This window comes from Oppia nitens, unplaced genomic scaffold (genome assembly GCF_028296485.1).
Source record: "Oppia nitens isolate AA-2021 unplaced genomic scaffold, nextdenovo-longstitch-racon4-pilon3 scaffold26_pilon_pilon_pilon, whole genome shotgun sequence".
Classification (NCBI taxonomy): domain Eukaryota; kingdom Metazoa; phylum Arthropoda; class Arachnida; order Sarcoptiformes; family Oppiidae; genus Oppia; species Oppia nitens.
Window position 1 is genome coordinate 924,335 of NW_026533206.1, and position 25,853 is coordinate 950,187.

Sequence of the window (25,853 nt, forward strand, 5' to 3'; positions counted from 1 at the left end):
TATATATATATATATAATTACTTAATAAAAATCTTATATATATATATAATGATAATAATAATAATAACCAAAATATGATACATAATATATATATATACTTATCATTAATTAAATCTAGGATATGATGATAATAATAATAATAATAATAATAATAATAATAATAATCAATCAGTAAGTCAATCAATCGATAATAATTAATTAACCAAAAAAAAGTTCATTTAAAATAATATATATATCAATTTAAATCTATGATAATGTATATAAATCTATGAAAAATTAATCAAAAAAAAAAAATTTAAACAAATTATCATAATAATTACTAATAATAATTAATTAATTATATATAATATAATAATTTAATAATAATATGTGTGTTTGTGTTTATCAAAACAACAACAACAAAAAAAACTAAATAATAATTAATTAATAATAAATGATTGAATCAGTAATTATAATATAATATAATATATATCGACAGTGAATATACTGTATATAAATGAGGTGTGATTTTGTACTCTAATAATAATAATTAATAATAAAAAATATATATAATATGTTATAATAATTGGTAATCAAATTAAATCAATCAATTAATAATAATAATTATAATTAAAAAAAAACAATTGAATTATCATTTATTTAGTAGTCGTTGTCGTCGTCGTAGTCGACGACGACGATGAGGACGACTGTTGCTGTGACTGATGATTATGATGTTTGCCATTAGGCGGCGGCGATGACATCAATGATGATGATGAAGATCCTACTGCTAACGATGACATTTTGATAGGTATGGCCGCACTGTGTGTCGACCGGATCCGAATCTTGTGGGCGTTGGGTGTCTGGTGGCCGTGTCGTTGCTGATGTACTTTCAGATTGCCGGCCTGACTGGCCGAAAACGTACAGCCCTTGAACTGGCACTTAAACGGACGTTCGCCTTGAAAACAGACAGATAGATAGATAGATAGGAGGGTATTAGTTATGATAAGATAATCAATGTGCCGGTACCAATACCCACACCCCCAGCACCCACCCCAACCCCTATATACATACCAGTGTGTACTCTATAATGTCGTTCAACATTTTGCTTATAACTCGATATAAATTCACAGCCTTTCCAATTGCACTTATATTTGTCGCCAAACTTATGGGACGTTTTATAGCCTATCGGTAATAATAATAATAGACAATAGGGTTAGTCAACAAACATTATGGATCAGTTAGTTATGGATATCAATCAATCAAAAATACCTCTATTATCCGATTTTCGTTTGCGTGGACTCTGGAGATTGGTTTGGATATTATTCGGGAAACTTTTTCGGGCACCTTTCGGCAGTGTCCGTTTCGGTATAAATTCGGTAGTATCGGTCATATCCAGATACTGGACACCACCACCACCACCACCACCGACGCCGGAACCGTTGTTCGGGTTATCTAAACCGCTACCAAACAGTATCGTATTGTCATCAAACTGGTCGTCAATTAGATCCAGTTCGGGCATCGGCTGATCGTCATCATCGTCGTCGTCGTCGTCCTCGTCATTATCGTTGACATTGTCGTAGTCGTCATCGTCTTCAAGCAGATCTTCGTCGGCAATGTCTTCCAGTAGCCGATCGGTAAATGCATCGTCCGTTTCGATAACATCCAGCAGTGTATGGCCAGCGGCTACGGCTGCGGCCGATGATGACGAGGTATTGGCCGCATTGGATGACTATATTTAATAATAATAATAATCAGTTAATAATAATAATAATAAATATTAATTAAATTAAATTATCAGTAAAACAATAGTACCGTAAATACTAACTAATAATAATAATAAGTATTAATTAATTAATTAAATTATCAATAAAACAATAGTACGGTAAATACTAATTAATAATAATAATAAGTATTAATTAATTTAATTATCAAATAAAACAATAGTACCGTAAATACTAACTAATAATAATAATAATATCTAAACTAAAACAAAACTTATCTAAAATTTTTTAAATAAATATATATTACAATAAAATTTAATTTTTACAAAAAAATAAATAAGTTTTAGATATAATAACAAGTTTTTTTAGATAATAAAAATTATTATTATTATTATTATTCCTATTATTTGGTATTATTTTGTTAACTAAATTGTATTAAATATAAATTACAAGCAAACTATGGGAGTTATTATTATTTGTATTATTATTATTATTAGTGTATTAAATAACATTATTAGTGAAAAATGTGGAGGAAAAATAAGTGGGTCAAAAATTATTGGGCAAAATAAACTACATAAGCATTTTATACAGTATATTATAACTGTATTATTATTATTATTATTATTACCGGTAAATATTGAATAAATGTTAAAACATTAGATCATATATAATATAATATCTTATGTTTTTTGTTGTATAATAATGTTAAAGCAAAAAAATTTTAAAGACATTTTAATCATATTTTTGTTTTGTTTTTTGAATATGTAATGATAGCTAAAACTAATAATTATAAATAATATACATATAATATATATATTGTAATAAATAAATTTTAAAAAAAAATTCAAAATGCATTTCAATATACAGTTATATTATTATAATATATTAAAAATTATAATAATAAAAGTACTGATAATTTAATAATAAACATATAGTTATATATATATACATATATATGTATATACAGTATATTTGACTGCAAATAATCTCATAGATTCACTGACTGATTGATTAATAGTTTTTTTTATAAATATAACAAAAAATCATTAAAAGCAATAACTAAAAGACATTTTGGTTGACACACACATACAGTACAGTACATACATAAGCAATATATACATAAGCAATATATACATAAGCAATACATACATAGCATGCAATCCATACCTACAATATATTATTATTATTATTTACTGTACAATCATTAAGTAATAGTACTGTAGTTTAGTGTATAGTTAAAGTATTGTAAAGCATTAGGTTTTTATCAATGATTATTATTATTATTAATACTGTATTATACCAGTGCTGCTGCAGCAGCTTATGTATGTATGCCACACATACATAAGCACATACACACACACACACACACACTAGCAAAATATGTTTATGGGAGAGTGCATTATATTATTTTTATGAAAGCACACACACACACATATACATAGTAATAAACATATCTAATAGTAAAATAATGTATAATATTATTATTATTATCATTGATTACAATAGCAATAATCACAACAACAACAACAACACATACATACTGTACTTAACATACATAAGCAATGCATTCAAACAACAATCAACAACAAACAAAAAAAATTATAACAATATATATGAATATAATCGGTAAATCAATTTCCTAGTGGCCATTGACCGCACACATACACACCGCACATATACACACATACATATACACACATACATATACACACATACATACACACACATACATACACACAAACACATAGGGAACGGGTGGGTATGTATGTACGGCACACACATATACCGGTACTGATTAATACCAACCTTCAAATGTCTGTTTGATGATGAATAGGATGAGTTGTTATTATTGGCTACCGATGCCGATGCCGATGTCGAGGACCTGGCGATTGACTTTTTACAGGACTCGTACTCTGTTTGCAATTGTTTGCACACTTTAACACAGTTATTGATATCCAGTTTCAGCTGATGATAGCTAAGCTGTTGGCCAACACTACTATCGGTAGCACCGGCTGTAGCTATCGTACCATTAGCTGCTGGTGAAACAGCAGCAGCACCTGTACCACCACTACCACTACCACCACTACCAGCAGCACCGGTAGTATTATCGTTGGTCAGTTCAATAATCAGACCATTCAGTTTGGATATATACTCGTTTTGTGCTAGTTTAACCTGATCCAGTACCTTGGTCAATTGTTTTTCATGGTATAACTGTTGTCTCAAACGCAGCTCCGACTGTTTCAGGTGACGGTTCTCATCTTCTAACTGTCCGTTTCTCAGCAACAGTAGTTTGACTTCACTTTTTAACATATCCATCGTTTTTTTTTGTGGGGGGTAATCTTGATGTCGATGCTGCTGATGATGGTTAGGGGACAGTCGTGTTGTTGTAGTAGTTGATGGTTAGGGTCAGTCGTGTTGTTGATGGTTAGGTTATGGACAGTCGTTGTTAATGATGGTTAGGGTTAGGGGCCAGTCGTGTGTTGTTAATGATGGTTAGGTTTCGGTAGTGTCTGTAAGTGTAAGATTTATTTAAGAAGGATATGGATGGATGGGGTGGGTGTGTATAGTACACACACACACACACACACCGACACCGATACCGATACCGACCGACACAACAATTAAAAAGCTTAACTATCCTTAAAAAACAATGATATAGTTATCCAACTAATTATTATGATATCATATAAAGCAAACATACATATCATATATGAATATGCAATACACATATATGACTACCAAAAAAAAAAAAAAAATGAAAAGCATTTAGTTTTTTAAATGTTTTGTTTTTTTTAGCATTAATTTTATATTATAATTAAAAAATAAAACACATTCAATATATAATATCAATGATTATTATTATTATAATATGTATAATATGTATATCATATATGTATATCACATAGCAATCAATGAAATCAATTAATATGTGTGAATCACTTTACTAACTAATAATAATAATAATAATCTTTAAGCATATGATATATCATATAAAAGATATCATTAAAAATGTTTTATTTTTTTTTGGGTGAAAACTATTTATTAATATTATTATTAATACAATGTGTTTTTAAATGTGTTTTTAAACTGCACTTTAAATACAATGATTTAAATTAAATTAATTATTATTTAGTTTAATTTAGTTTCAAGTTTAATCATCCAACACCACAGTTACACATAATTAAAAAACTTTTAACTTAGGATCCGATTAGGAGGGGTGTGTGTGTGTGGGTGTGTGGGTCCACAAAAATTTAAATCATTTTTAATATTTAAATTAATAATTGAAACACAAATAAAATCTTCATTACATTTACAAACTATACAAACGTTTTATTGTAAGATTTGTTTACTTTTTTTGTATGGCTATTATTATTACAACACATAATACTACATGTATAGCATTGAGAGAGAGAGAGAGAGAGAGAGAGAGAGAGAGAGAGTTGGTTAAAGTTAAAGCAAAATTCAATGCTTTCCTCTCTCTCTCTGTCTCTCTCTGTCTCTCTCTCTCTCTGTGTATTGACTTCAATGCCCTCTCTCTATTGAAATGGTTATATACATTATGTGTGTGTGTGTGCTATCCCTACCATAAATTACGTCAATTAGAAAAATATACATAGATAATTTTTTGTTAATTTGTCTGAAGAGAGAGAGAGAGAGAGAGAGTAGTGTATGTGTGTGTGTGTGTGTATGTGTGTATGTGTGTATGTGTGTGTGTATGTGTATGTGTGTATGTGTGTATGTGTGTGTGTATGTGTATGTGTGTATGTGTGTATGTGTATGTGTGTGTGTATGTGTATGTGTGTATGTGTATGTGTGTGTGTGTGTATGTGTATGTGTATGTGTATGTGTATGTGTATGTGTATGTGTATGTGTATGTGTATGTGTATGTGTATGTGTATGTGTATATATGTGTGTGTGTGTGTGTGTGTGTTTGTGTATGTATGTGTATGTATGTATATGTGTATGTGTGTGTGTATGTGTGTGTATGTGTGTGTGTGTGTGTGTGTGTGTGTGTGTGTGTGTGTGTGTGTGTGTGTGTGTGTGTATAATAATGACTCTCTATAATAAAAAAGCTTATGTATGTGTGTTTAATAGTAGATATTAAACAGCAAAATATTGCTTTTTAAAAATCTCTTACTGTCCTAATAGTTTCCCCCCCTTTTTTTGTTGCTGTATAAAAGGGAAAATATATTTAATTTGTGTTAGAAATAAATTATTTTATGTTTTTTGTTACTTTTAATTATTATATATATTGAAACACTGGGAATATTAGTAAACTAAGGGAATATATTATTTTATTAAAGGGAAATGTAATTGTATTGACTTTGTCTACTCAACTAACATGAAAGCTAAATATTCTCTCTCTCTCTCTCTCTCTCTCTCTCTCTCTCTCTCTCTCTCTCTCTCTCTCTCTCTCTCTCTCTCTCTCTCTCTCTTTCTCTCACTCACTATCTATACATAAATACAGTCTCTCTCTCTCTCTCTCTCTCTCTCTGTGTGTGTCTCTGTCACACACACACACACTGTATGTGTATGTGTGTGTGTGTGTATGTGTATGTGTATGTGTATGTGTATGTGTATGTGTATGTGTATGTGTATGTGTATGTGTATTTAGTAAAATTATTATTTATGTGTGTGTGTGTGTGTGTGTGTGTGTGTATGTGTGTTTATGTGTGTGTGTCTGTGTGTGTGTGTGTGTGTGTGTATGTGTGTTTATGTGTGTGTGTGTGTATATATATATATATGTGTATGTGTATGTGTATGTGTGTGTATGTGTATGTGTATGTATGTGTGTGTGTGTGTGTGTGTGTATGTGTGTGTGTGTGTGTMTGTGTGTGTGTGTGTGTGTGTGTGTATGTGTGAATGTTTGTGTTTGTAATATAAAGTTTTATATTATAAACTGTATGTAAAATTTATAACTAAACAACAATTTATTTTTTTTAATACTGTATACAAAAATGTTAAAAATAATGTTATCATTATTATTATATGATAATAATGTGAATAAAAAAATTGCAGTAAATTTTTTTATCAGATATATATATATATATTAAAATTATTTTGAATATGCAATCTATGCCCTTAAAAATATAATTTACATTTTTTTTATTAACTATACTTTACTGTATATATATATATTGACATTTGAAAGTCATCGCCAAACATACAGATAATGAAAATTAAAAAAAAAATAAGAAATATTTAATAAAACATTTAATATGTGATATATTAGTTTATAAATAATTTTATTTATTTATTTTTGTTTTCAAATAACTATAATTTTAAATAATATATTTTAAACTATTAATTATATATTTTTTTAAAAAAATGTTAATTAAAATATCTGATACATTATTCATTAAATTAATTATAAAATTGTGATTATTTTTTATTATTGTTGCAATTAATTTAAATATTTTTATAATAAATAAATAAATAATTATTTTACATACAAATTATATTATAATATATATATTATTCAAAAAGTTATTATTCAACAACAAAAAAATGATATTAAAAAAATATTATTATTTAATTAAATATTTATAATTTATATAAATAACTTATTTGCGTTCAAACAATTAAAAATAAAATAATAATAATTAGTGTCATTATCTACTATAAAATAAAAAATTAATAATAATTATTATTATCGCTTAATAACCGCTTAATAAAAGTTTTTTTTATTAATAATAATAATAATAAAACAAAAATATATATAATTTATAATTATTTGTAATACAACTAAACAGCTAAATAACGGGCAAAAAAAGTGGTCACAAAATGTCTCGTATTGTTAGCGCCGACCGATTGAATTGCATTGAAAGCAATGTTTGGGTCGAGTTTATCGAGTTGGCCAACAAATACAAGCCGCGGGTCAATCTGGGCCAAGGGTTTCCCGATTTTCCCGCACCCGAACACATATGCCGGGCATTGGCCTCGACGGTAGTCAATCCCGATAGACCATTGATCAATCAGTATACCCGTGATTGTGGTCATCCACGGCTGACCACTGTACTCAGCCAACTATATGGCCAGTTAGTTGGCCGGCCGATTGATGCTGATTCGGAAATATTGATAACATCGGGTGCCTATCAGTCACTATTCAATACATTCATGGCTTATGTCAATCCTGGCGACGAAGTCATAATTATTGAGCCCTACTTTGATTGTTACGAACCGATGACCCGATTGGCCGGCGGTATACCTGTTTTTGTACCACTGAGACCACGTAGACAGTCGCCGCCAGTCGACGGCGATGAGGACAGTCGTAGTCCATTGAGTTCAAGCAGTGCCGACTGGATCTTAGATCCCGAGGAATTGGAGTCAAAGTTTTCGGATAAAACCAAGTTTATTGTTGTCAATACACCTAATAATCCATTGGGAAAGGTATGTAAAGCTCATACCTGATAGAGAGAGATACAGTGAGAGAGACAGATAGATAAACAGATAGAGAGACAGATAGAGAGACAGATAGAGAGACAGATAGAGAGAGAGAGAGAGACAGATAGAGAGACAGATAGAGAGACAGATAGAGAGAGACAGATAGAGAGAGACAGATAGAGAGAGACAGATAGAGAGAGACAGATAGAGAGAGACAGATAGAGAGAGACAGATAGAGAGACAGATAGAGAGACAGATAGAGAGACAGATAGAGAGACAGATAGAGAGACAGATAGAGAGACAGATAGAGAGAGACAGATAGAGAGACAGATAGAGAGACAGATAGAGAGACAGATAGAGAGAGACAGATAGAGAGAGAGAGAGAGAGAGAGAGAGAGAGAGAGAGAGAGAGAGAGAGAGAGAGACAGATAGAGAGACAGATAGAGAGAGACAGATAGAGAGACAGATAGAGAGAGACAGATAGAGAGAGACAGATAGAGAGACAGATAGAGAGAGACAGATAGAGAGACAGATAGAGAGAGACAGATAGAGAGACAGATAGAGAGAGACAGATAGAGAGAGACAGATAGAGAGACAGATAGAGAGAGACAGATAGAGAGACAGATAGAGAGACAGATAGAGAGAGACAGATAGAGAGAGACAGATAGAGAGAGACAGATAGAGAGACAGATAGAGAGACAGATAGAGAGAGACAGATAGAGAGAGACAGATAGAGAGAGACAGATAGAGAGAGACAGATAGAGAGACAGATAGATAGAGAGAGAGAGAGAGATAGAGAGACAGAGAGAGACAGAGAGAGACAGAGAGAGAGACAGAGAGAGAGAGAGAGAGAGACAGACAGAGACAGAGAGACAGAGACAGAGACAGAGACAGAGACAGAGACAGAGAGAGAGAGTTTTAATAGTTTTGTTGTTAATAATACGATAATAATAAGGTCTACACTCGCGAGGAACTGGAACTAATCGGGCGATTATGTCAGAAATATGACTGTCTCGTTGTTATGGACGAAGTATACGAATGGCTCATATATCCCGGTTCTCCCCAACGACAACACACACGTATGGCATCCCTGCCGGGTATGTGGGACCGGACCTTAACCATCGGATCGGCGGGTAAAACATTTAGCGTAACCGGTTGGAAAATCGGTTGGACATACGGACCCAGGGATCTCATCCGACCTCTGTATCTCATACATCAATCAAATGTATCGTCATGTGCGACACCCATACAGGAGGCGCTGGCCATTGGTTTTGAACTGGAATTGAAACGGTTAGATACAGACCAGTCGTATTGGCGACAGTTAACCGAGTCGTTGGTCGGGAAACGGGACAAACTATCAGCAGTGCTATCGACTAACCGATTGATGCCTACCGTACCCGATGGCGGCTATTTTATGGTAGCCGATTGTAGCCAATTGTTGGCCACCGAAAAAGTTGATATTACTGGGGAATCGGGTCCGACCAGAGGCTGGCGTTTTGCCCGATGGTTGTCCAAACATCGGGGCCTACAGGTAATACCGGTCAGTGCTTTCTACTCACGAGAACATAACTGTTTAGCCGAAAATCTCATACGATTTTGTTTTTGTAAAACTGACCGATCATTGGAAACGGCCGAACAAATTATACGGGAACTGATTGGTTGATAGGGACAGACATATTAACTAACTATTCTATAGCTAACTGTCCCCTCAAAACAAAAATAAAAATAAATAAAACTCTTCATCTCAAATTTTTTTAAAATTTTTTTTTTGATGTTATTAACTAAATGTTAATATTTAAAAAAAAAACAAACATTTATTTTGCAAAATTATTATTATTTTTTAATTAAATAAATAAATGTGTGTGTATTCAAAGTAATCGGGTATTTAATTAAAATTGAAAAATTATTTTTTTTTTTAAATAAATAAAATTAAAATTAAATAAATGATGACATTATTAAAAAAATAAAATAAAAAATAGTCAAAAATGTAGTCAATAAAAATTATTACCAATAGTCTAAACGGGATGTAAGTGTACGGGTCGGGTCGGGTCGGGTCGGGTCGGGTCGGGTCGGGTCGGGTCGGGTCGGGTCGGGACGGGACGGGACGTGTTTAATGATTAGTTATTTTTTTATTGAAAAATATGGTTAATTCTCCCGAAATTTTATCGACAATCCAATCGATAATACAGATATAAAAATCTTTTTTGCAAACATTTGCTGGTTTTGTGTCGTCTTCTTCTTCTTCTTCCTTTTGGTTATCATTGGTCCCTTCAATGGCCAACTTATTCAGTGCGTCAGTGACTGCCGCCGATCGGGCCTTCTCTATGTCATCTATAGACAAATCAAAGGCTTCGTTGGCCACCAATCGGACAGCCGATTGCCGTTCGGCTGCTACCGATCCGACAATATGGTCGACCAATTTGTTCAAATCATTGTAAGCCTTGTCCGCCAGTTTGACGCCCTGTTGCCGAACGTTATGAGTCGCCAGTCTATACGGCTGTTCAAATCCCGCGTACATTTCGACACTGACGGCCCGTTTCAGAGCCCTGATTGCCTGTTTGGCCACCAATTCAATGGACTGTTTAATAGATTTTTCATTGGGAATCATTGAATCTGTTTGTTTGCCGCTGTTGGTCACGATTGCCTGTTTGGCCGCCAAATCGACCACTTGTTTGACATTTTTATTGTTGTTTTTGTCGGGCAACACACTAGTATCGGGTGGTCCGCCAGTGTTGGTCGCAACTGTCATCGGCGGCGGCATCGGATCGCCAACTGATTTGTTTTCGTCGCTATTATTATTCACAGTAATTATTAAAGTCAAGAAAATAATAAAAAATTTTAATAAAAAAATATTAAAAAATGATAACATTATTATTATTATTTGATTTATTTTTATATTTTTAAATAATAATCACTAATATAATAGTATTAGTATAACGTTATATTTAGTATATATATATATATATATAATATTTATAATTATAATATTTAGTGTAATGTATATGTAAATTATATTCAATAAAAATATATATATATTTACTGTATATTATTATTATTATTAGTATTATTATTAACTTTGAATGTGAAACTAATTTTTGAACTTTTTTTGTTAATATTTTTAGTCCAATTAATATCATTAGTAGTGGTATTTGTGTTTAATTTTTCAAACATTTTATGGCCAGTAGTTTCTAGACTATTAATATCAAAATTCATACCTAAGATAATTAAATAAATAATAAAAAACAAAAATTTAATCAATTATTTCTCATAAATTAAAAAAAAATATATTCAGTTATATATAAGTTTCAAACCCATTGATGGCAAACAGTTAGTGATTGTAAAGTTTATTACAAAAACTATGATAAAAATTATTATTAATTTGATTGTTGTATGAATTTTCAACATTATTATTGATCATTAATAAACAATATAATTGTCAAAAAATTTTTTTTATAAATTTTATTACTAAAATAAAAATGTGTTTTTATTAAAAATCAATTTAATGCCAGTTTTATATTTAAACGCAAACAATATGATTAACATTTGATAAACAATTTATTTTGATTTTTGTTTTACTGGAAAAAAATTAAACTTACTTTTAATCCCCTCTAAAAACACATACATATTGTTAATATAAATATTAATTCAAAAAAAAAATTATTATTTCCTATTAGATTATAATAATAATAAACTATTTGTTTGTATAATAAGTTTTGTAAATAAACATATAATTAATATATATATATATATTTCTTAATATTTATTGTGATTAATATCAAAATCAAATATGAAGACAAAAATTTTAATATACAAAATAAATAAATAAATAATAATAATAATAATAATAATAATTAATATTATATATATATATAATTAATAATAATAATTATTATTATTATTATTATAATTATTATAATCACATAAAAACCGCTTAATAAAAGTTTTTTAATAATAATAATAATAATAAAACAAAAATATATATAATTTGTAATTATATGTAAAACAACTAAACAACGAAAAAAAGTGGTCACAAAATGTCACGTATTATTAGCGCCGACCGATTGAATTGCATTGAAAGCAATGTTTGGGTCGAGTTTATCGAGTTGGCCAACAAATACAAGCCGCGGGTCAATCTGGGCCAAGGGTTTCCCGATTTTCCCGCACCCGAACACATATGCCGGGCATTGGCCTCGACGGTAGTCAATCCCGATAGACCATTGATCAATCAGTATACCCGTGATTGTGCGGCCATCCACGGCTGACCACACTGTACTCAGCCAACTATATGGCCAGTTAGTTGGCCGACGGATTGATGCCGATTCGGAAATATTGATAACATCGGGTGCCTATCAGTCACTAATCAATACATTCATGGCTTATGTCAATCCTGGCGATTGAAGTCATAATTATTGAGCCCTACTTTGATTGATTGTTACGAACCGATGACCCGATTGGCCGGCGGTATACCTGTTTTTTTTGTACCGCTAAGACCCAGTATACCCGAGAGATTGTGTGGTCATTCACGGCTAATATCGAAAAATAAATTTCAAACAGTTTTCTATATTTCTACGCAAACAATATGATTGATAACATTTGATTAAACAATTTTTTTGTTGTTGTAATTTTACAGAAATTACAAAAAAATAAATAAATAAATACTTATTTTTAAATCTCCATTAAAAACATATACAGTATTAATATAAATCACAAAAAATTTATTTCCTATTTGTATTAAAAATACAAATCATTCATTAAGTCATTTTTTTTAAAAATTTAACATTTAATTTGTTTCTAATTTTTAATTACAGGTAAATATAATAATTCAAATGTCTATTAAGTATGTTTAGATAATTAAAAATTATTTTTTTTTTAAAAAAAAATTAATAATAAAAATTAAGTAAATATTAAAAATGAAATTATTAAAAAAAAGTGCATTAATAATAATAATAATAATAAGTCAATCAAAATTAAAAACAAAAATACATTACAATTCGGGTAATATGTTGTCGGGTCGGGTATTAACGGGATGGGATGGGACTGTACGGAACGGGACGTGTGTTAACTAGAGATGTTATTTATTTATTTTTAGTTTTAGTTTTTTTTTTGTTGAAAAAGATAGTAATTTCTGCCGAAATTTTGTCTAAAAGCCAATCAAGAAAACAGTAAAAAAAATTATTTTTACAGAAATTTATAGGTTTTTTGTCGTCATCTTCTTCTTCTTTTTCCGATAATTTTATTGTAAGACTTGGGCCGACAGTTGTCGAGGAGGAGGAGGAGGAGGAAGAGGAGGAAATTTTTTGAATGTTGTTGTTGTTGTTGATATCGTCGTCATCATTGGTCAAGACATTCAGCGTATGGATGGCATCTTCGATGGCTTTAATCATCTGTTTGTTCAGTTCTTTTGTCAGACTATCCAATACATTATCAATGAGCGCTTCCATCAGCTCATCCTTGATGTGATTGCGTTTAAAGTCAGTTACAATGGATGCCAACCATTGTTGGCTATCGCGATAGGCCTTAAGCCCGGCCCGCCTGACGGCTTGTCTGGTCGACAAGCGGTCAACACCGAAGTCGCGATGATTGCCGCCGCCATAGAGTCCGTTGTGTAGAGCATTATTAACGGCCGACCATATCTGCCGACGGGCTCTATTGGACTCCAGTCGTAGTTTATTAACGAAATTATCAACTAATTTGTGGCCAATAGTGGTATCGATTCTTCGATCGGTAGCCAAACTAGTAGTAGTAGTGGTAGTGGTAGTAGTAATCGACGGATTGGTAGTTATCACCAACAGATCCGTTGTTGGTATCGATGAAACCGTCGATGACTTTATCAGTTCCGACTGGTTTACGATTTCAATGCTTGTTATGATAACAACAAAAACAACAAAAATATAAAATATTTTAGAAAGTTTTGAATATTTTCGAGAAAAACAAACCGCAAAAAATACAATTCATGGATAAAAAACATTTTTGATTTTTTGTTTGTTTTCTATTAAATATATTTTTAAAAAAAAATTAATTTTCACAAACAAAACAAAATGTTAATATAATATAAAAAATTTTTTTTAATAATTAGAAAATATTAATTTTTGTTTTTGATTATATTTATTATACATTATATACTTATAAATTATGACTAATAATAATATAAAGTATATATATATATACTATACTATACTTTTTTGTTGTGTTAATATTATTATTAATAGTAGTAGTAATAGTTGTTGTAATTTTTGGCTTAAACTTTAATAGTTTATCATCAGTTTGTATGGTATTTAATGCAAAATTTATATCTGAAAAATAATAATTAATATATATATTAAAAGTCAATTATTATTATTATTATTATTTAATATATATACAGTATAAATCATATAACAAACCCATTTTTGGTGAACATTTAATATTATTGATAGTAAAGTTCATTGAAATTATTATTATTACTGTAAAATAATTATTAGACATATTATTTAAATGTACAGTAATATACCGTTAAATTAGTTTATAAGTTTTTTAAACAACATATATATATATTATATATATATATATATTATATATATATATATATTTACTAATATCAGTTAACTCTATATATATATATAATTAAAAAATTAAATCAATAATTATAACAATTAGAGTATAATATCTATGGATATAATGCAATGAAAGTTATAATTTCAATGTTTAGTAAATTTTTTTTCTATCAATTGAATTATTATTTTATTAAAACAATTTTATTTAGTGTTTCATTTAAATACTAGATTTTATTTTTTTAATCCCATAATTAAACACATATACAAACTGTTAATCTAATCTATAATAATAATAATAAGTTTAATCCTTAAAAAAATTTTTGATTTCCTATTTGATTACAACTATCAAAGTTTAGTATTGTTGTTGTAAATGATTTTATTTAATTAAATAAATAGAAATAACTGTATTTATCGATAAATATTAATATTGAAGAATATAATAATAATAATAATAATAATAAACAAGGGTTAGTTCACATATTGCGTTTGAACTTGAGGGGAGTGGGGGGGGATTGGCCAAAGCGAACTTTTCCAAACAAATGGGATGGAAGGGGTAGAGACTTATTGACAATAAGTTATTGTAAGGAATAAATAAATTATGTGAATCGCCCCCCAAAATGTTAAACTTATTTATTAATAATAAATTTTAATATAAAATATCTAAATTATTTTTATTTATTTACTAATTGATAATTATTTATTAAATTATTAATAGTAAAAAAAAATCATAATAAATTTTATAATATAATTATAATTTTCAAAAGTTTCAAATATTAAATGAAAAATTAATACACAAATTGATTGACAAAAAAAAATTTGAATTACAAACAAAATTAAAAAAAAATTATGACATTATTTTAAAAACAATTATATATGTGTGGCGCACATGTATACCCATGCATAGATAGTGGGGAACTACATGTATATACGGTACACATAGAGTATGTTATATATATATATATATATATCTATGAATTTTTAACTGGAATCCTAATGGTCACAGCCTTACACTCTGTATACTCCCGAATGCCGTCTTCGCCCAATTCACGGCCATAACCGGACATCTTATAGCCGCCAAACGGTGTCTGAACCGCTGCCGTATCGTAACAGTTAACCCAAACGGATCCGGCTTTGACTCCCTGTGCAAATACCAGTGCTTTATTTAGATCATTGGTCAGTATACCCGAACCTAAACCATATTGTGTTGTATTTGCTCTTTTGATCACTTCATCCAATGATTTATATTTCAATATTTGCTGAACGGGTCCAAAGATTTCTTCACTACAACCATAAAAAATAATTGAATTGAATTGAAATGTTATGTTTGTATTGTATGGACAGGTAGTCTCTCTCTCTCTCTATATCTCTCTATATCTCTCTATATCTCTCTCGCTCTCTCTCTATCTATCTCTATGTCTCTCTCTCTCTCTAAACAAAAAAAAATGAATTTAAATTATATATTCATATATATTGTATGGACAGGTAGTCTCACTCTATCTCACTCTATCTCTCTCTCTCTCTCTTTATCTCTATGTCTTTCTCTCTCTCTCTTTCTCTAACTCTCTCTCTCTCTCTCTCTCTCTCTCTCTCTCTCTAAACAAAAAAAAATGAATTTAAATTATATATTCATATATATTGTATGGACAGGTAGTCTCTCTCTCTCTCTCTCTCTCTCTCTCTCTCTCTCTCTCTCTCTCTCTCTCTCTCTCTCTAAACAAAAAAAATGAATTTAAATTATATATTCATATATATTGTATGGACAGGTAGTCTCTCTCTCTCTCTCTCTCTCTCTCTCTCTCTCTCTCTCTCTAAAAAAATGAATTTAAACTATATATTCATATGTATATTAAGGACAGGTAGTTGTATTGTTTTAAACTAACTAACTAACCGTGCAATACGCATATCATCGGTAACATTGGCAAAAACAGTGGGTGCCACAAAATAGCCACTCGTACCCACTTTGACACCGCCGGTAACCAATTGGGCGCCCTCTTGTTTGCCACTTTCTATCAGATCCAATACATTACGCTCCTGTACGTCATCGATAATAGGTCCCTGTACGGTATCCCTTAATCGTGGATCACCTAATTTACGCGACTGGGCTAACTGAGCCGCTCGTTTGACAAATTCATCGTAAATGGATTCGTGTACAAAAGTTCGGGTACCGGCACAGCAGCACTGGCCTACAAAATGATGATAATAATAATAGCCAATAGTTAGCACAGGTATTATAGATTTTTGTTGTTGTTGTTTTTGTTGTTGGTTAGGTATAAAGACATACCAGTGTTAGCAAAACAGGCGTCGTGTGCTATACGGACAGCTTCGTCCAGATCGTAGTCTTCGGTGACCACTAGCGGCGATTTGCCGCCCATTTCCAGTGTTACACGTTTCATGTTGTCCGCGGCCGACGATCGGACAATCAGTTTGCCGACTTCGGTCGAACCGGTAAATGCAATCTTATCGACATCCGGATGGCCAGTCAATGCCGCACCGGCCGTATGTCCATAACCGGGTACAATGTTGACTACGCCCGGCGGAAACCCGGCCTCTTTGACCAGACTGGCCGTATAGAGTGCCGATAGAGGTGTTTGTTCGGCCGGTTTCAGTACAACCGTATTGCCGGTGGCCAGTGCCGGCCCGAACTTCCACGATAACATCACCAGCGGATAGTTCCACGGTATGATTTGGCCGCAAACACCGATCGGCTCCAGTCGGGTAAATGCAAACTGTTTGCCGTCTATTGAATGGGTCAATCAAAACAAACAGTTAGTTGTGTCCAATTTAGATGGACAGTTAGTTTAGTAACCGCCTCCCCCTCCCTCATCACCCGTCCCCGCCCAATTACCTGCTGGTATGGTATTGCCGTGAACTTTGTCAGCCCAGCCGGCATAGTAGCGAAAAGTGCCGATAACGCCGTCGATATCAAACTCGGCTTCGGCTATCGGCTTACCGACATCGGCCACCTCCAAGTCCAGCAGTATCTCCCGGTCCCTTTCAATCAGATCGGCCAATCGGTTAAGCAGTCGACCCCTCTGGGAGGCGTCCATTGTACGCCATTCAGAGTTCAATTCAAATGCACGTTTGGCCGCTTTTACCGCTGCTATCGATGTTTGAACTAATTTGTGTTTATAAAAATAGTCATATAATTTATTTTTATAATGTTATAAAAGACAATTAGGGGACATACAGTTACTTAGCTAACTGTTCCTCTAATAATAATGATAAACAACTAAATATATTTTTAAAAAATATAAATAATTTTATTATTAACTAAAATTTTAAATGTCTAGTTGTGTTTAGTAATGTTAATGAAAAAATAAATTATTTTATGTTTACACATAAAAAAATTACTTATAAATAATAATAATAATAAACTACTAATTAATAGTTAAAATTCTATAAAAAAAATATGTAGTATAATGTTATAATGTTTTTTAAAAAAAAAAAAATTTACTTAAAAAAGTATTATAAATGAAAAAAATGTTTTAAATTTTTTTATGTGTATATAAATTATAATGATTTAGCAAAAAATGTTAAAAATAAAATGTTTTGTCAAATCAAATCAAAAAAAAAATGTAATATCGGGTAAATGTATGGTTCGGGTCGTGATTTTATCGGGATTTTTCAATAAACAATAATTCATTCTTCGATAACATAGGAAGTGTTTATGAATTTTTTTTTGCCGGATAAATGTGTATTAATAGTTAGGGAATTGTTCTGCAAATACCAGTCAATAAAACGAAGAAAAACATTTTTCTTGACATTGATGTCGTCGTCTTTTTTTGTTGGAGAAGAAGAAGAAGAAGAAGAAGAAGTTGGTGCCAAATATGTCTGTTGTTTTGATGGTTTGCTGTCATCGATGTCTGGCTTAACAGTTGTTGTTGTTGTTATTGTCAAACCATCTGCAAGACTGGTGGCAACGGTTGTCGATGAGAAGGAAGACATGGTTAAGGCATCTTTGGCCAACTTATTGAGGGCATCAATGACTGCCACCGATCGGGCATTTTCTATGGTTTTCATCGCCAAATGTAAAGCTTTGTTGGCCAAATAACGGACACTAGATTGCCGTTCGGCGGCTACTGAACCGACAATCTGGTCGACCATTGCCGACAACTCATTGTATGCTTTAGCCTTGGCTTTGACGCCCTCTTCACGGACCGATTGAGCGGCCATTTGATATCCTTTATGAATACCACTGTCCATTGCACGGTCGATGGCCCGATCCAGTGACCAGACAGCCTGTTCGGCGACCAAATCAATGGATTCTTTAATAGATTTTTCATTGGGAATCATTGAATCTGTTTGTCCGCCGTTGTTGGTCCCGATTGTCTGTTTGGCCGCCAAATCGGCCACTTGTTTGACATTTTTGTTGCTGTTTTTGTCGGACAACAACACACTAGTATCGGGTGGTCCGGCAGTGTTGGACACAACTGTCATCGGCGGCGGCATCGGATCGACAATTGTTTTGTTTTCGTCGCTATTGTTATTTACAGTGATAGTCAAAGTCATGAAAATAATAAAAATTTTTAATAAAAAACTATTAAAAAATGATAACATAATTATTATTATTATTTGAATTATTATTACTTATAATTCAATAAAAAAAGTTTAAAGAATTTATATTTTTAAATCATATAATAACTAGTGATATATCAATAGTACTGTATAACTAAATATTTAGTGTATATATATATATATATAATATTTATAATTATGATATTTAGTGTGATGATATATGTAAAATATATTAAATAAAAAAAAATATATATATATAGTTACTGTATATTATTATTATTATTATTATTATTATTATTATTAGTATTATTATTATTAACATTGAATATGAAACTAACTTTTTGAAACTTTTTTTGTTAACATTTTTAGTCCAATTAATATCATTAGTAATGATATTTGTGTTTAATTTTTCAAACATTTTAGGGCCAGTAGTTTCTAGACTATTAATATCAAAATTCATACCTAAGATAATTAAATAAATAATAAAAAAAACAAAAAATTTAATCAATTATTTCTCATATCGTTTAAGTCAAAAATAATAATTAATAAAAAAATATATGTATATTAAAAGTTAATTATTATTATTATTTAATATATATATATATATACAGTATATATATATATTTATATCATATAACAAACCCATTTTTGGTAAACATTTAATATTATTGATCGTAAAGTTCATTGAAATTATTATTATTACTGTAAAATAATTATTAGACATATTATTTAAATGTACAGTAATATACCGTTAAATTAGTTTATAAGTTTTTTAAACAATATATATATATATTATATATATATTTACTAATATCAGTTAACTCTATATATATATATATATAATTAAAAAATTAAATCAATAATTATAACAATTAGAGTATAATATCTATGGATATAATGCAATGAAAGTTATAATTTCAATGTTTAGTAAATTTTTTTTCTATCAATTGAATTATTATTTTATTAAAACAATTTTATTTAGTGTTTCATTTAAATACTAGATTTTATTTTTTTAATCCCATAATTAAACACATATACAAACTGTTAATCTAATCTATAATAATAATAATAAGTTTAATCCTTTTAAAAAAAAATTTGATTTCCTATTTGATTACAACTATCAAAGTTTAGTATTGTTGTACAGTAAATGATTTTATTTAATTAAATAAATAGATATAAATAGAAATAACTGTATTTATCGATAAATATTAATATTGAAGAATATAATAATAATAATTATTATAAACAAGGGGTAGTACACATATTGCGTTTGAACTTGAGGGGAGTAGGGTGGGGTGGGGGAGGGGATTGACCAAAACAAACTTCCAAGCTAGGGGGAGTTATGGGGTATAGACTTATTGTAAGGAATAAAGAAATTATGTGAATCGCCCCCCCCCCCCCCAAAATGTTAAACTTATTTATTAATAATAAATTTTAATCTAAAATATCTAAATTATTTTATTTATTGACTAATTGATAATTATTTTTATTAAATTATTAATAGTAAAAAAAAAATCATAATAAATTTTATAATGATATTTTCGGTTATTATAATTATAATTTTCAAAAGTTTCAATTATTAAATGAAAAATTAATACACAAATTGATTGAAAAAAAAAATTTGAATTACAAACAAAATTAAACAAAAAAAATTATGACATTATTTTAAAAACAATTATATATGTGTGGCGCACATGTATACCCATACATATAGATAGTGGGGAACTACATGTATATACCAGTGTGAGTGCGCAACTGAAAATAGTACCTCTACACTATCAACTGAAGCACTGTTTTAAAAAATTAATTTCATGTACAGTAAGTGCCGACGAAATTAAACCAAAGCTTACAAATATATTTATTAAAATACTACATAAAAATTAAAATAGTAAGAAATTAATAGTTATAATTAATTAAATTTTAATAACAAATTTTTGATATTATTACTAATAATTTAAATAACACAATATTAAAATAAAAAATAATTAAATATCACAATGAAAATAATTGAAATATACATAAAAACATTTAAGTAAACAAAATAATAATCAATTTCTGCATCTATGTCTATTATAAATATAAATAAATACATTTTTCCTTCATCTTATCTGTAAACTAATTTTTTAATTTAAAATAAAATATATTTTTAAGTATTATGTTATTTATTATTTAAGTATGATTGTTTTACTAATTAAACGAACTTTAATTTTTTAAAATTATAATATTTAATAAAATTTTATTGCAACTAAATATAAATATATTTGTCAATTATTGTGGTTAAACTTTGTTGGCACTTACTGTACTGAAAAATTATTATTTAACTATATATCAAAACAATGTTTCAGTTGATAGTGTAGAGGTACTATTTTCGGTTGCATACTCACACTGGTATATACTGTATACACATAGAGTCTGTTATATATATATATATATATATATATATATCTATGAATTTTTAACGGGAATCCTAATGGTCACAGCCTTACACTCTGTATACTCCCGAATGCCGTCTTCGCCCAATTCACGGCCATAACCGGACATCTTATAGCCGCCAAACGGTGTCTGAACCGCTGCCGTATCGTAACAGTTAACCCAAACGGATCCGGCTTTGACTCCCTGTGCAAATACCAGTGCTTTATTTAGATCATTGGTCAGTATACCCGAACCTAAACCATATTGTGTTGTATTTGCTCTTTTGATCACTTCATCCAATGATTTATATTTCAATATTTGCTGAACGGGTCCAAAGATTTCTTCACTACAACCATAAAAAATAATTGAATTGAATTGAAATGTTATGTTTGTATTGTATGGACAGGTAGTCTCTCTCTATATCTCTCTCTCTCTCTCTCTCTCTCTCTCTCTCTCTAAACAAAAAAAAATGAATTTAAATTATATATTCATATATATTGTATGGACAGGTAGTCTCACTCTATCTCACTCTATCTCTCTCTCTCTCTCTTTATCTCTCTCTCTCTCTCTCTCTCTCTCTCTCTCTCTCTCTCTCTCTCTCTCTCTCTCTCTCTCTCTCTCTCAAAAAAAAATGAATTTAAATTATATATTCATATATATTGTATGGACAGGTAGTCTCTCTCTCTCTCTCTCTCTCTCTCTCTCTCTCTCTCTCTCTCTCTCTCTCTCTCTCTCTCTCTCTCTAAAAAAAATGAATTTAAATTATATATTCATATATATTGTATGGACAGGTAGTCTCTCTCTCTCTCTCTCTCTCTCTCTCTCTCTCTCTCTCTCTCTCTCTCTCTAAAAAAATGAATTTAAACTATATATTCATATGTATATTAAGGACAGGTAGTTGTATTGTTTTAAACTAACTAACTAACCGTGCAATACGCATATCATCGGTAACATTGGCAAAAACAGTGGGTGCCACAAAATAGCCACTCGTACCCACTTTGACACCGCCGGTAACCAATTGGGCGCCCTCTTGTTTGCCACTTTCTATCAGATCCAATACATTACGCTCCTGTACGTCATCGATAATAGGTCCCTGTACGGTATCCCTTAATCGTGGATCACCTAATTTACGCGACTGGGCTAACTGAGCCGCTCGTTTGACAAATTCATCGTAAATGGATTCGTGTACAAAAGTTCGGGTACCGGCACAGCAGCACTGGCCTACAAAAAAAAATAATAAATAATAATAATTAGTTAGCGCAGGTATTATAGATTAGTATTAGTTATTTTTGTGGTTAGATATATGACATACCAGTGTTAGCAAAACAGGCGTCGTGTGCTATACGGACAGCTTCGTCCAGATCGTAGTCTTCGGTGACCACTAGCGGCGATTTGCCGCCCATTTCCAGTGTTACACGTTTCATGTTGTCCGCGGCCGACGATCGGACAATCAGTTTGCCGACTTCGGTCGAACCGGTAAATGCAATCTTATCGACATCCGGATGGCCAGTCAATGCCGCACCGGCCGTATGTCCATAACCGGGTACAATGTTGACTACGCCCGGCGGAAACCCGGCCTCTTTGACCAGACTGGCCGTATAGAGTGCCGATAGAGGTGTTTGTTCGGCCGGTTTCAGTACAACCGTATTGCCGGTGGCCAGTGCCGGCCCGAACTTCCACGATAACATCACCAGCGGATAGTTCCACGGTATGATTTGGCCGCAAACACCGATCGGCTCCAGTCGGGTAAATGCAAACTGTTTGCCGTCTATTGAATGGGTCAAACAAAACAAACAGTTAGTTGTGTCCAATTTAGATGGACAGTTAGTTTAGTAACCGCCTCCCCCCTCCCTCATCACCCGTCCCCGCCCAATTACCTGCTGGTATGGTATTGCCGTGAACTTTGTCAGCCCAGCCGGCATAGTAGCGAAAAGTGCCGATTACGCCGTCGATATCAAACTCGGCTTCGGCTATCGGCTTACCGACATCGGCCACCTCCAAGTCCAGCAGTATCTCCCGGTCCCTCTCAATCAGATCGGCCAATCGGTTAAGCAGTCGACCCCTCTGGGAGGCGTCCATTGTACGCCATTCAGAGTTCAATTCAAATGCACGTTTGGCCGCTTTTACCGCTTTATCGATGTCGGCCTGTAATTTGTGTGTATGTATATATATATATAAAAAACAGTCATATTTTTTATGTGTATGTGTGGTATGGGTATGGGTATGGGTATGGGTATGAATATGGGTATGGGTATGGGTATGGGTATGGGTATGGGTATGGGTATGGGTATGGGTATGGGTATGGGTATGGGTATGGGTATGGGTATGTGTTAGGTAGTAGTGGTGGTAGTGGTGGTTGTGTAATACTAACGGCATCGCCCTCTTGAATATCGGCCAACTTTTCATTGTTGGTCGGGTTTATTGTTGAAAATGTTTTACCGCTAACCGAGTTATGCCATTCATTGTCAATGAATATCTAATTAATAAAAAAAATTAATAAAATAATTAATAAAATTATTAATAAAATAATTAATAAAATATTAAATCATTAAATAGTTTATTTTGTATTTAAATTATTTAGACTTAAATGTTTATTTAAAAATAATAAAATCTATACATTTATTTAATTTTTTATAAATAGTTAAAATAGTAAAATATTTTTTTCAAGTTTAATAATAATATTAATTAAAAAAAATAGTTAATTAATAATAATTTAATTTTAAATACCTGTGTATATTTGACAGTTGGTGCCATTTTTTGATATATATATATATATATATATATACTAAAAATGTGAGATATATATGTATTAAATATAAAAATTTTTAAATAAAATTTTTAAAATAAAATTAAAACTACTATTAATAATAATAAATAAGTTGACAGCAAATTAAAACTTATTTTTATATACAATATTATACTAACCTTTTTTGTTTTGTTTATCGATTAGTTTATACTATAGTTTACAACAAATAAAACGATATATGATATCAGTGTCTAGTAATAGGAGATAAGTAAATGTGTGTATTATTTGCGATAAAAATATTTTGAGTTTTGAACTCAAACTTATACTAAAAGTTTATGTTATTTGTATTTTAAATTTTTTAAAAAAAATAAAGTGTTTTTCTTAAATACTAAAAGTTATTTATAGTAGTTGTCGTTAGTATTATATATATACTGTATATACTGTTAGTAAAGTATTTTTTATCTCTCTCTCTCTCTCTCTCTCTCTCTCTCTCTCTCTCTCTCTCTCTCTCTCTCTCTCTCTCTCTCTCTCTCTCTCTCTCTCTCTCTCTCTCTCTCTCTCTCTCTCTCTCTCTCTTTCTCTTAGACATCAAGTAATAGTAGTAATAATAACTGTATATTAATTAGGGGATAGATTTGAAAAACTGTACGTTTGTATAGATCCCTCCATCCCTTAAAAAAAATCCCCCCAAAAAAATTAATGTAATTTTTATGTAATTGAAACTTACATTTTGTCTTTACTGTCATTCAATTATTCATACATTGTTTAAAAGATTAGATTTTTAAAAAAATAAATAAATACTAATATAAACTATTAGATTATTATTTTTTTAAAAAAAAAATAATTATAAAAATACTAAACTAAATTAATATATGTATATATTGGGAAATTTGGGTCTAGTTCATAAGATCTAAACTCATTTGACCCAAACTTATTTGACCCAACTCATTTGATCTAAACTTATTTGACCCAACTCATTTGACCCAAACTCATTTGACCCAAATCACTTGACCCAAACTTATTTGACCCAAATCACTTGACCCAAATCACTTGACCCAACTCATTTGACCCAAATCACTTTACCCAAATCATTTGACCCAAACTTATTTAACCCAAATATTTATTATTTTATTTTTCAAACTATATAATTATATATAAATAATACAAACTTAATAATTGGAAATATTCTGGTTTTTTTTTAAATAAATATGTAATAACTTAATATTATTAAGTTCTAAATTATTTTATAGATTAAATAGATTATTATATTATTTATATAATTAATTAAATAAAATTATTAAGTTTTATATTACTTATATATAATTATAGTTTGAAAAAATAAAATAATAAATATTTGGGTCAAATAAGTTTGGGTTAAATGATTTAGATCAAGTGATTTGGGTCAAATGAGTTGGGTCAAATGATTTGTGTCAAATGATTTGGGTCAAGTGATTTGGGTCAAATAAGTTTGGATCAAGTGATTTGGGTCAAATGAGTTTGGGTCAAGTGATTTGGGTCAAATGAGTTTGGGTCAAATGATTTGGGTAAAATAAGTTTGGGTCA

At 30.6% G+C, this 25,853-nt stretch overlaps 3 protein-coding genes across 3 annotated transcripts; 1 reads left to right on the plus strand and 2 right to left on the minus strand.

Moving 5' to 3' along the window:
* Positions 1–620: 620 nt before the first annotated feature.
* LOC128954241 (zinc finger protein 410-like) lies at positions 621–4,419 on the minus strand. The gene is made up of 4 exons (XM_054299816.1): positions 3,507–4,419; positions 1,249–1,708; positions 1,051–1,161; positions 621–934 (listed from the first exon to the last, which is right to left on the minus strand). Exons 1-4 carry the CDS (start codon positions 4,014–4,016, stop codon positions 636–638), a joined length of 1,380 nt encoding a protein of 459 aa, XP_054155791.1. The 5' UTR covers positions 4,017–4,419; the 3' UTR covers positions 621–635.
* A 3,031-nt stretch (positions 4,420–7,450) lies between these two features.
* Positions 7,451–9,796, plus strand: LOC128954252 (kynurenine aminotransferase-like). The gene is made up of 2 exons (XM_054299827.1): positions 7,451–8,090; positions 9,040–9,796. Exons 1-2 carry the CDS (start codon positions 7,485–7,487, stop codon positions 9,745–9,747), a joined length of 1,314 nt encoding a protein of 437 aa, XP_054155802.1. The 5' UTR covers positions 7,451–7,484; the 3' UTR covers positions 9,748–9,796.
* Positions 9,797–15,585: 5,789 nt separating this feature from the next.
* Positions 15,586–24,311, minus strand: LOC128954337 (bifunctional protein PutA-like). The gene is made up of 11 exons (XM_054299913.1): positions 24,272–24,311; positions 23,916–24,020; positions 23,422–23,689; positions 22,857–23,312; positions 22,471–22,765; positions 21,585–21,890; positions 18,358–19,094; positions 17,463–17,732; positions 16,899–17,354; positions 16,506–16,800; positions 15,586–15,898 (listed from the first exon to the last, which is right to left on the minus strand). The coding sequence occupies exons 1-11, from the start codon at positions 24,296–24,298 to the stop codon at positions 15,586–15,588; spliced, it is 3,528 nt and encodes a 1,175-aa protein (XP_054155888.1). The 5' UTR covers positions 24,299–24,311.
* Between the last annotated feature and the right edge of the window lie 1,542 nt (positions 24,312–25,853).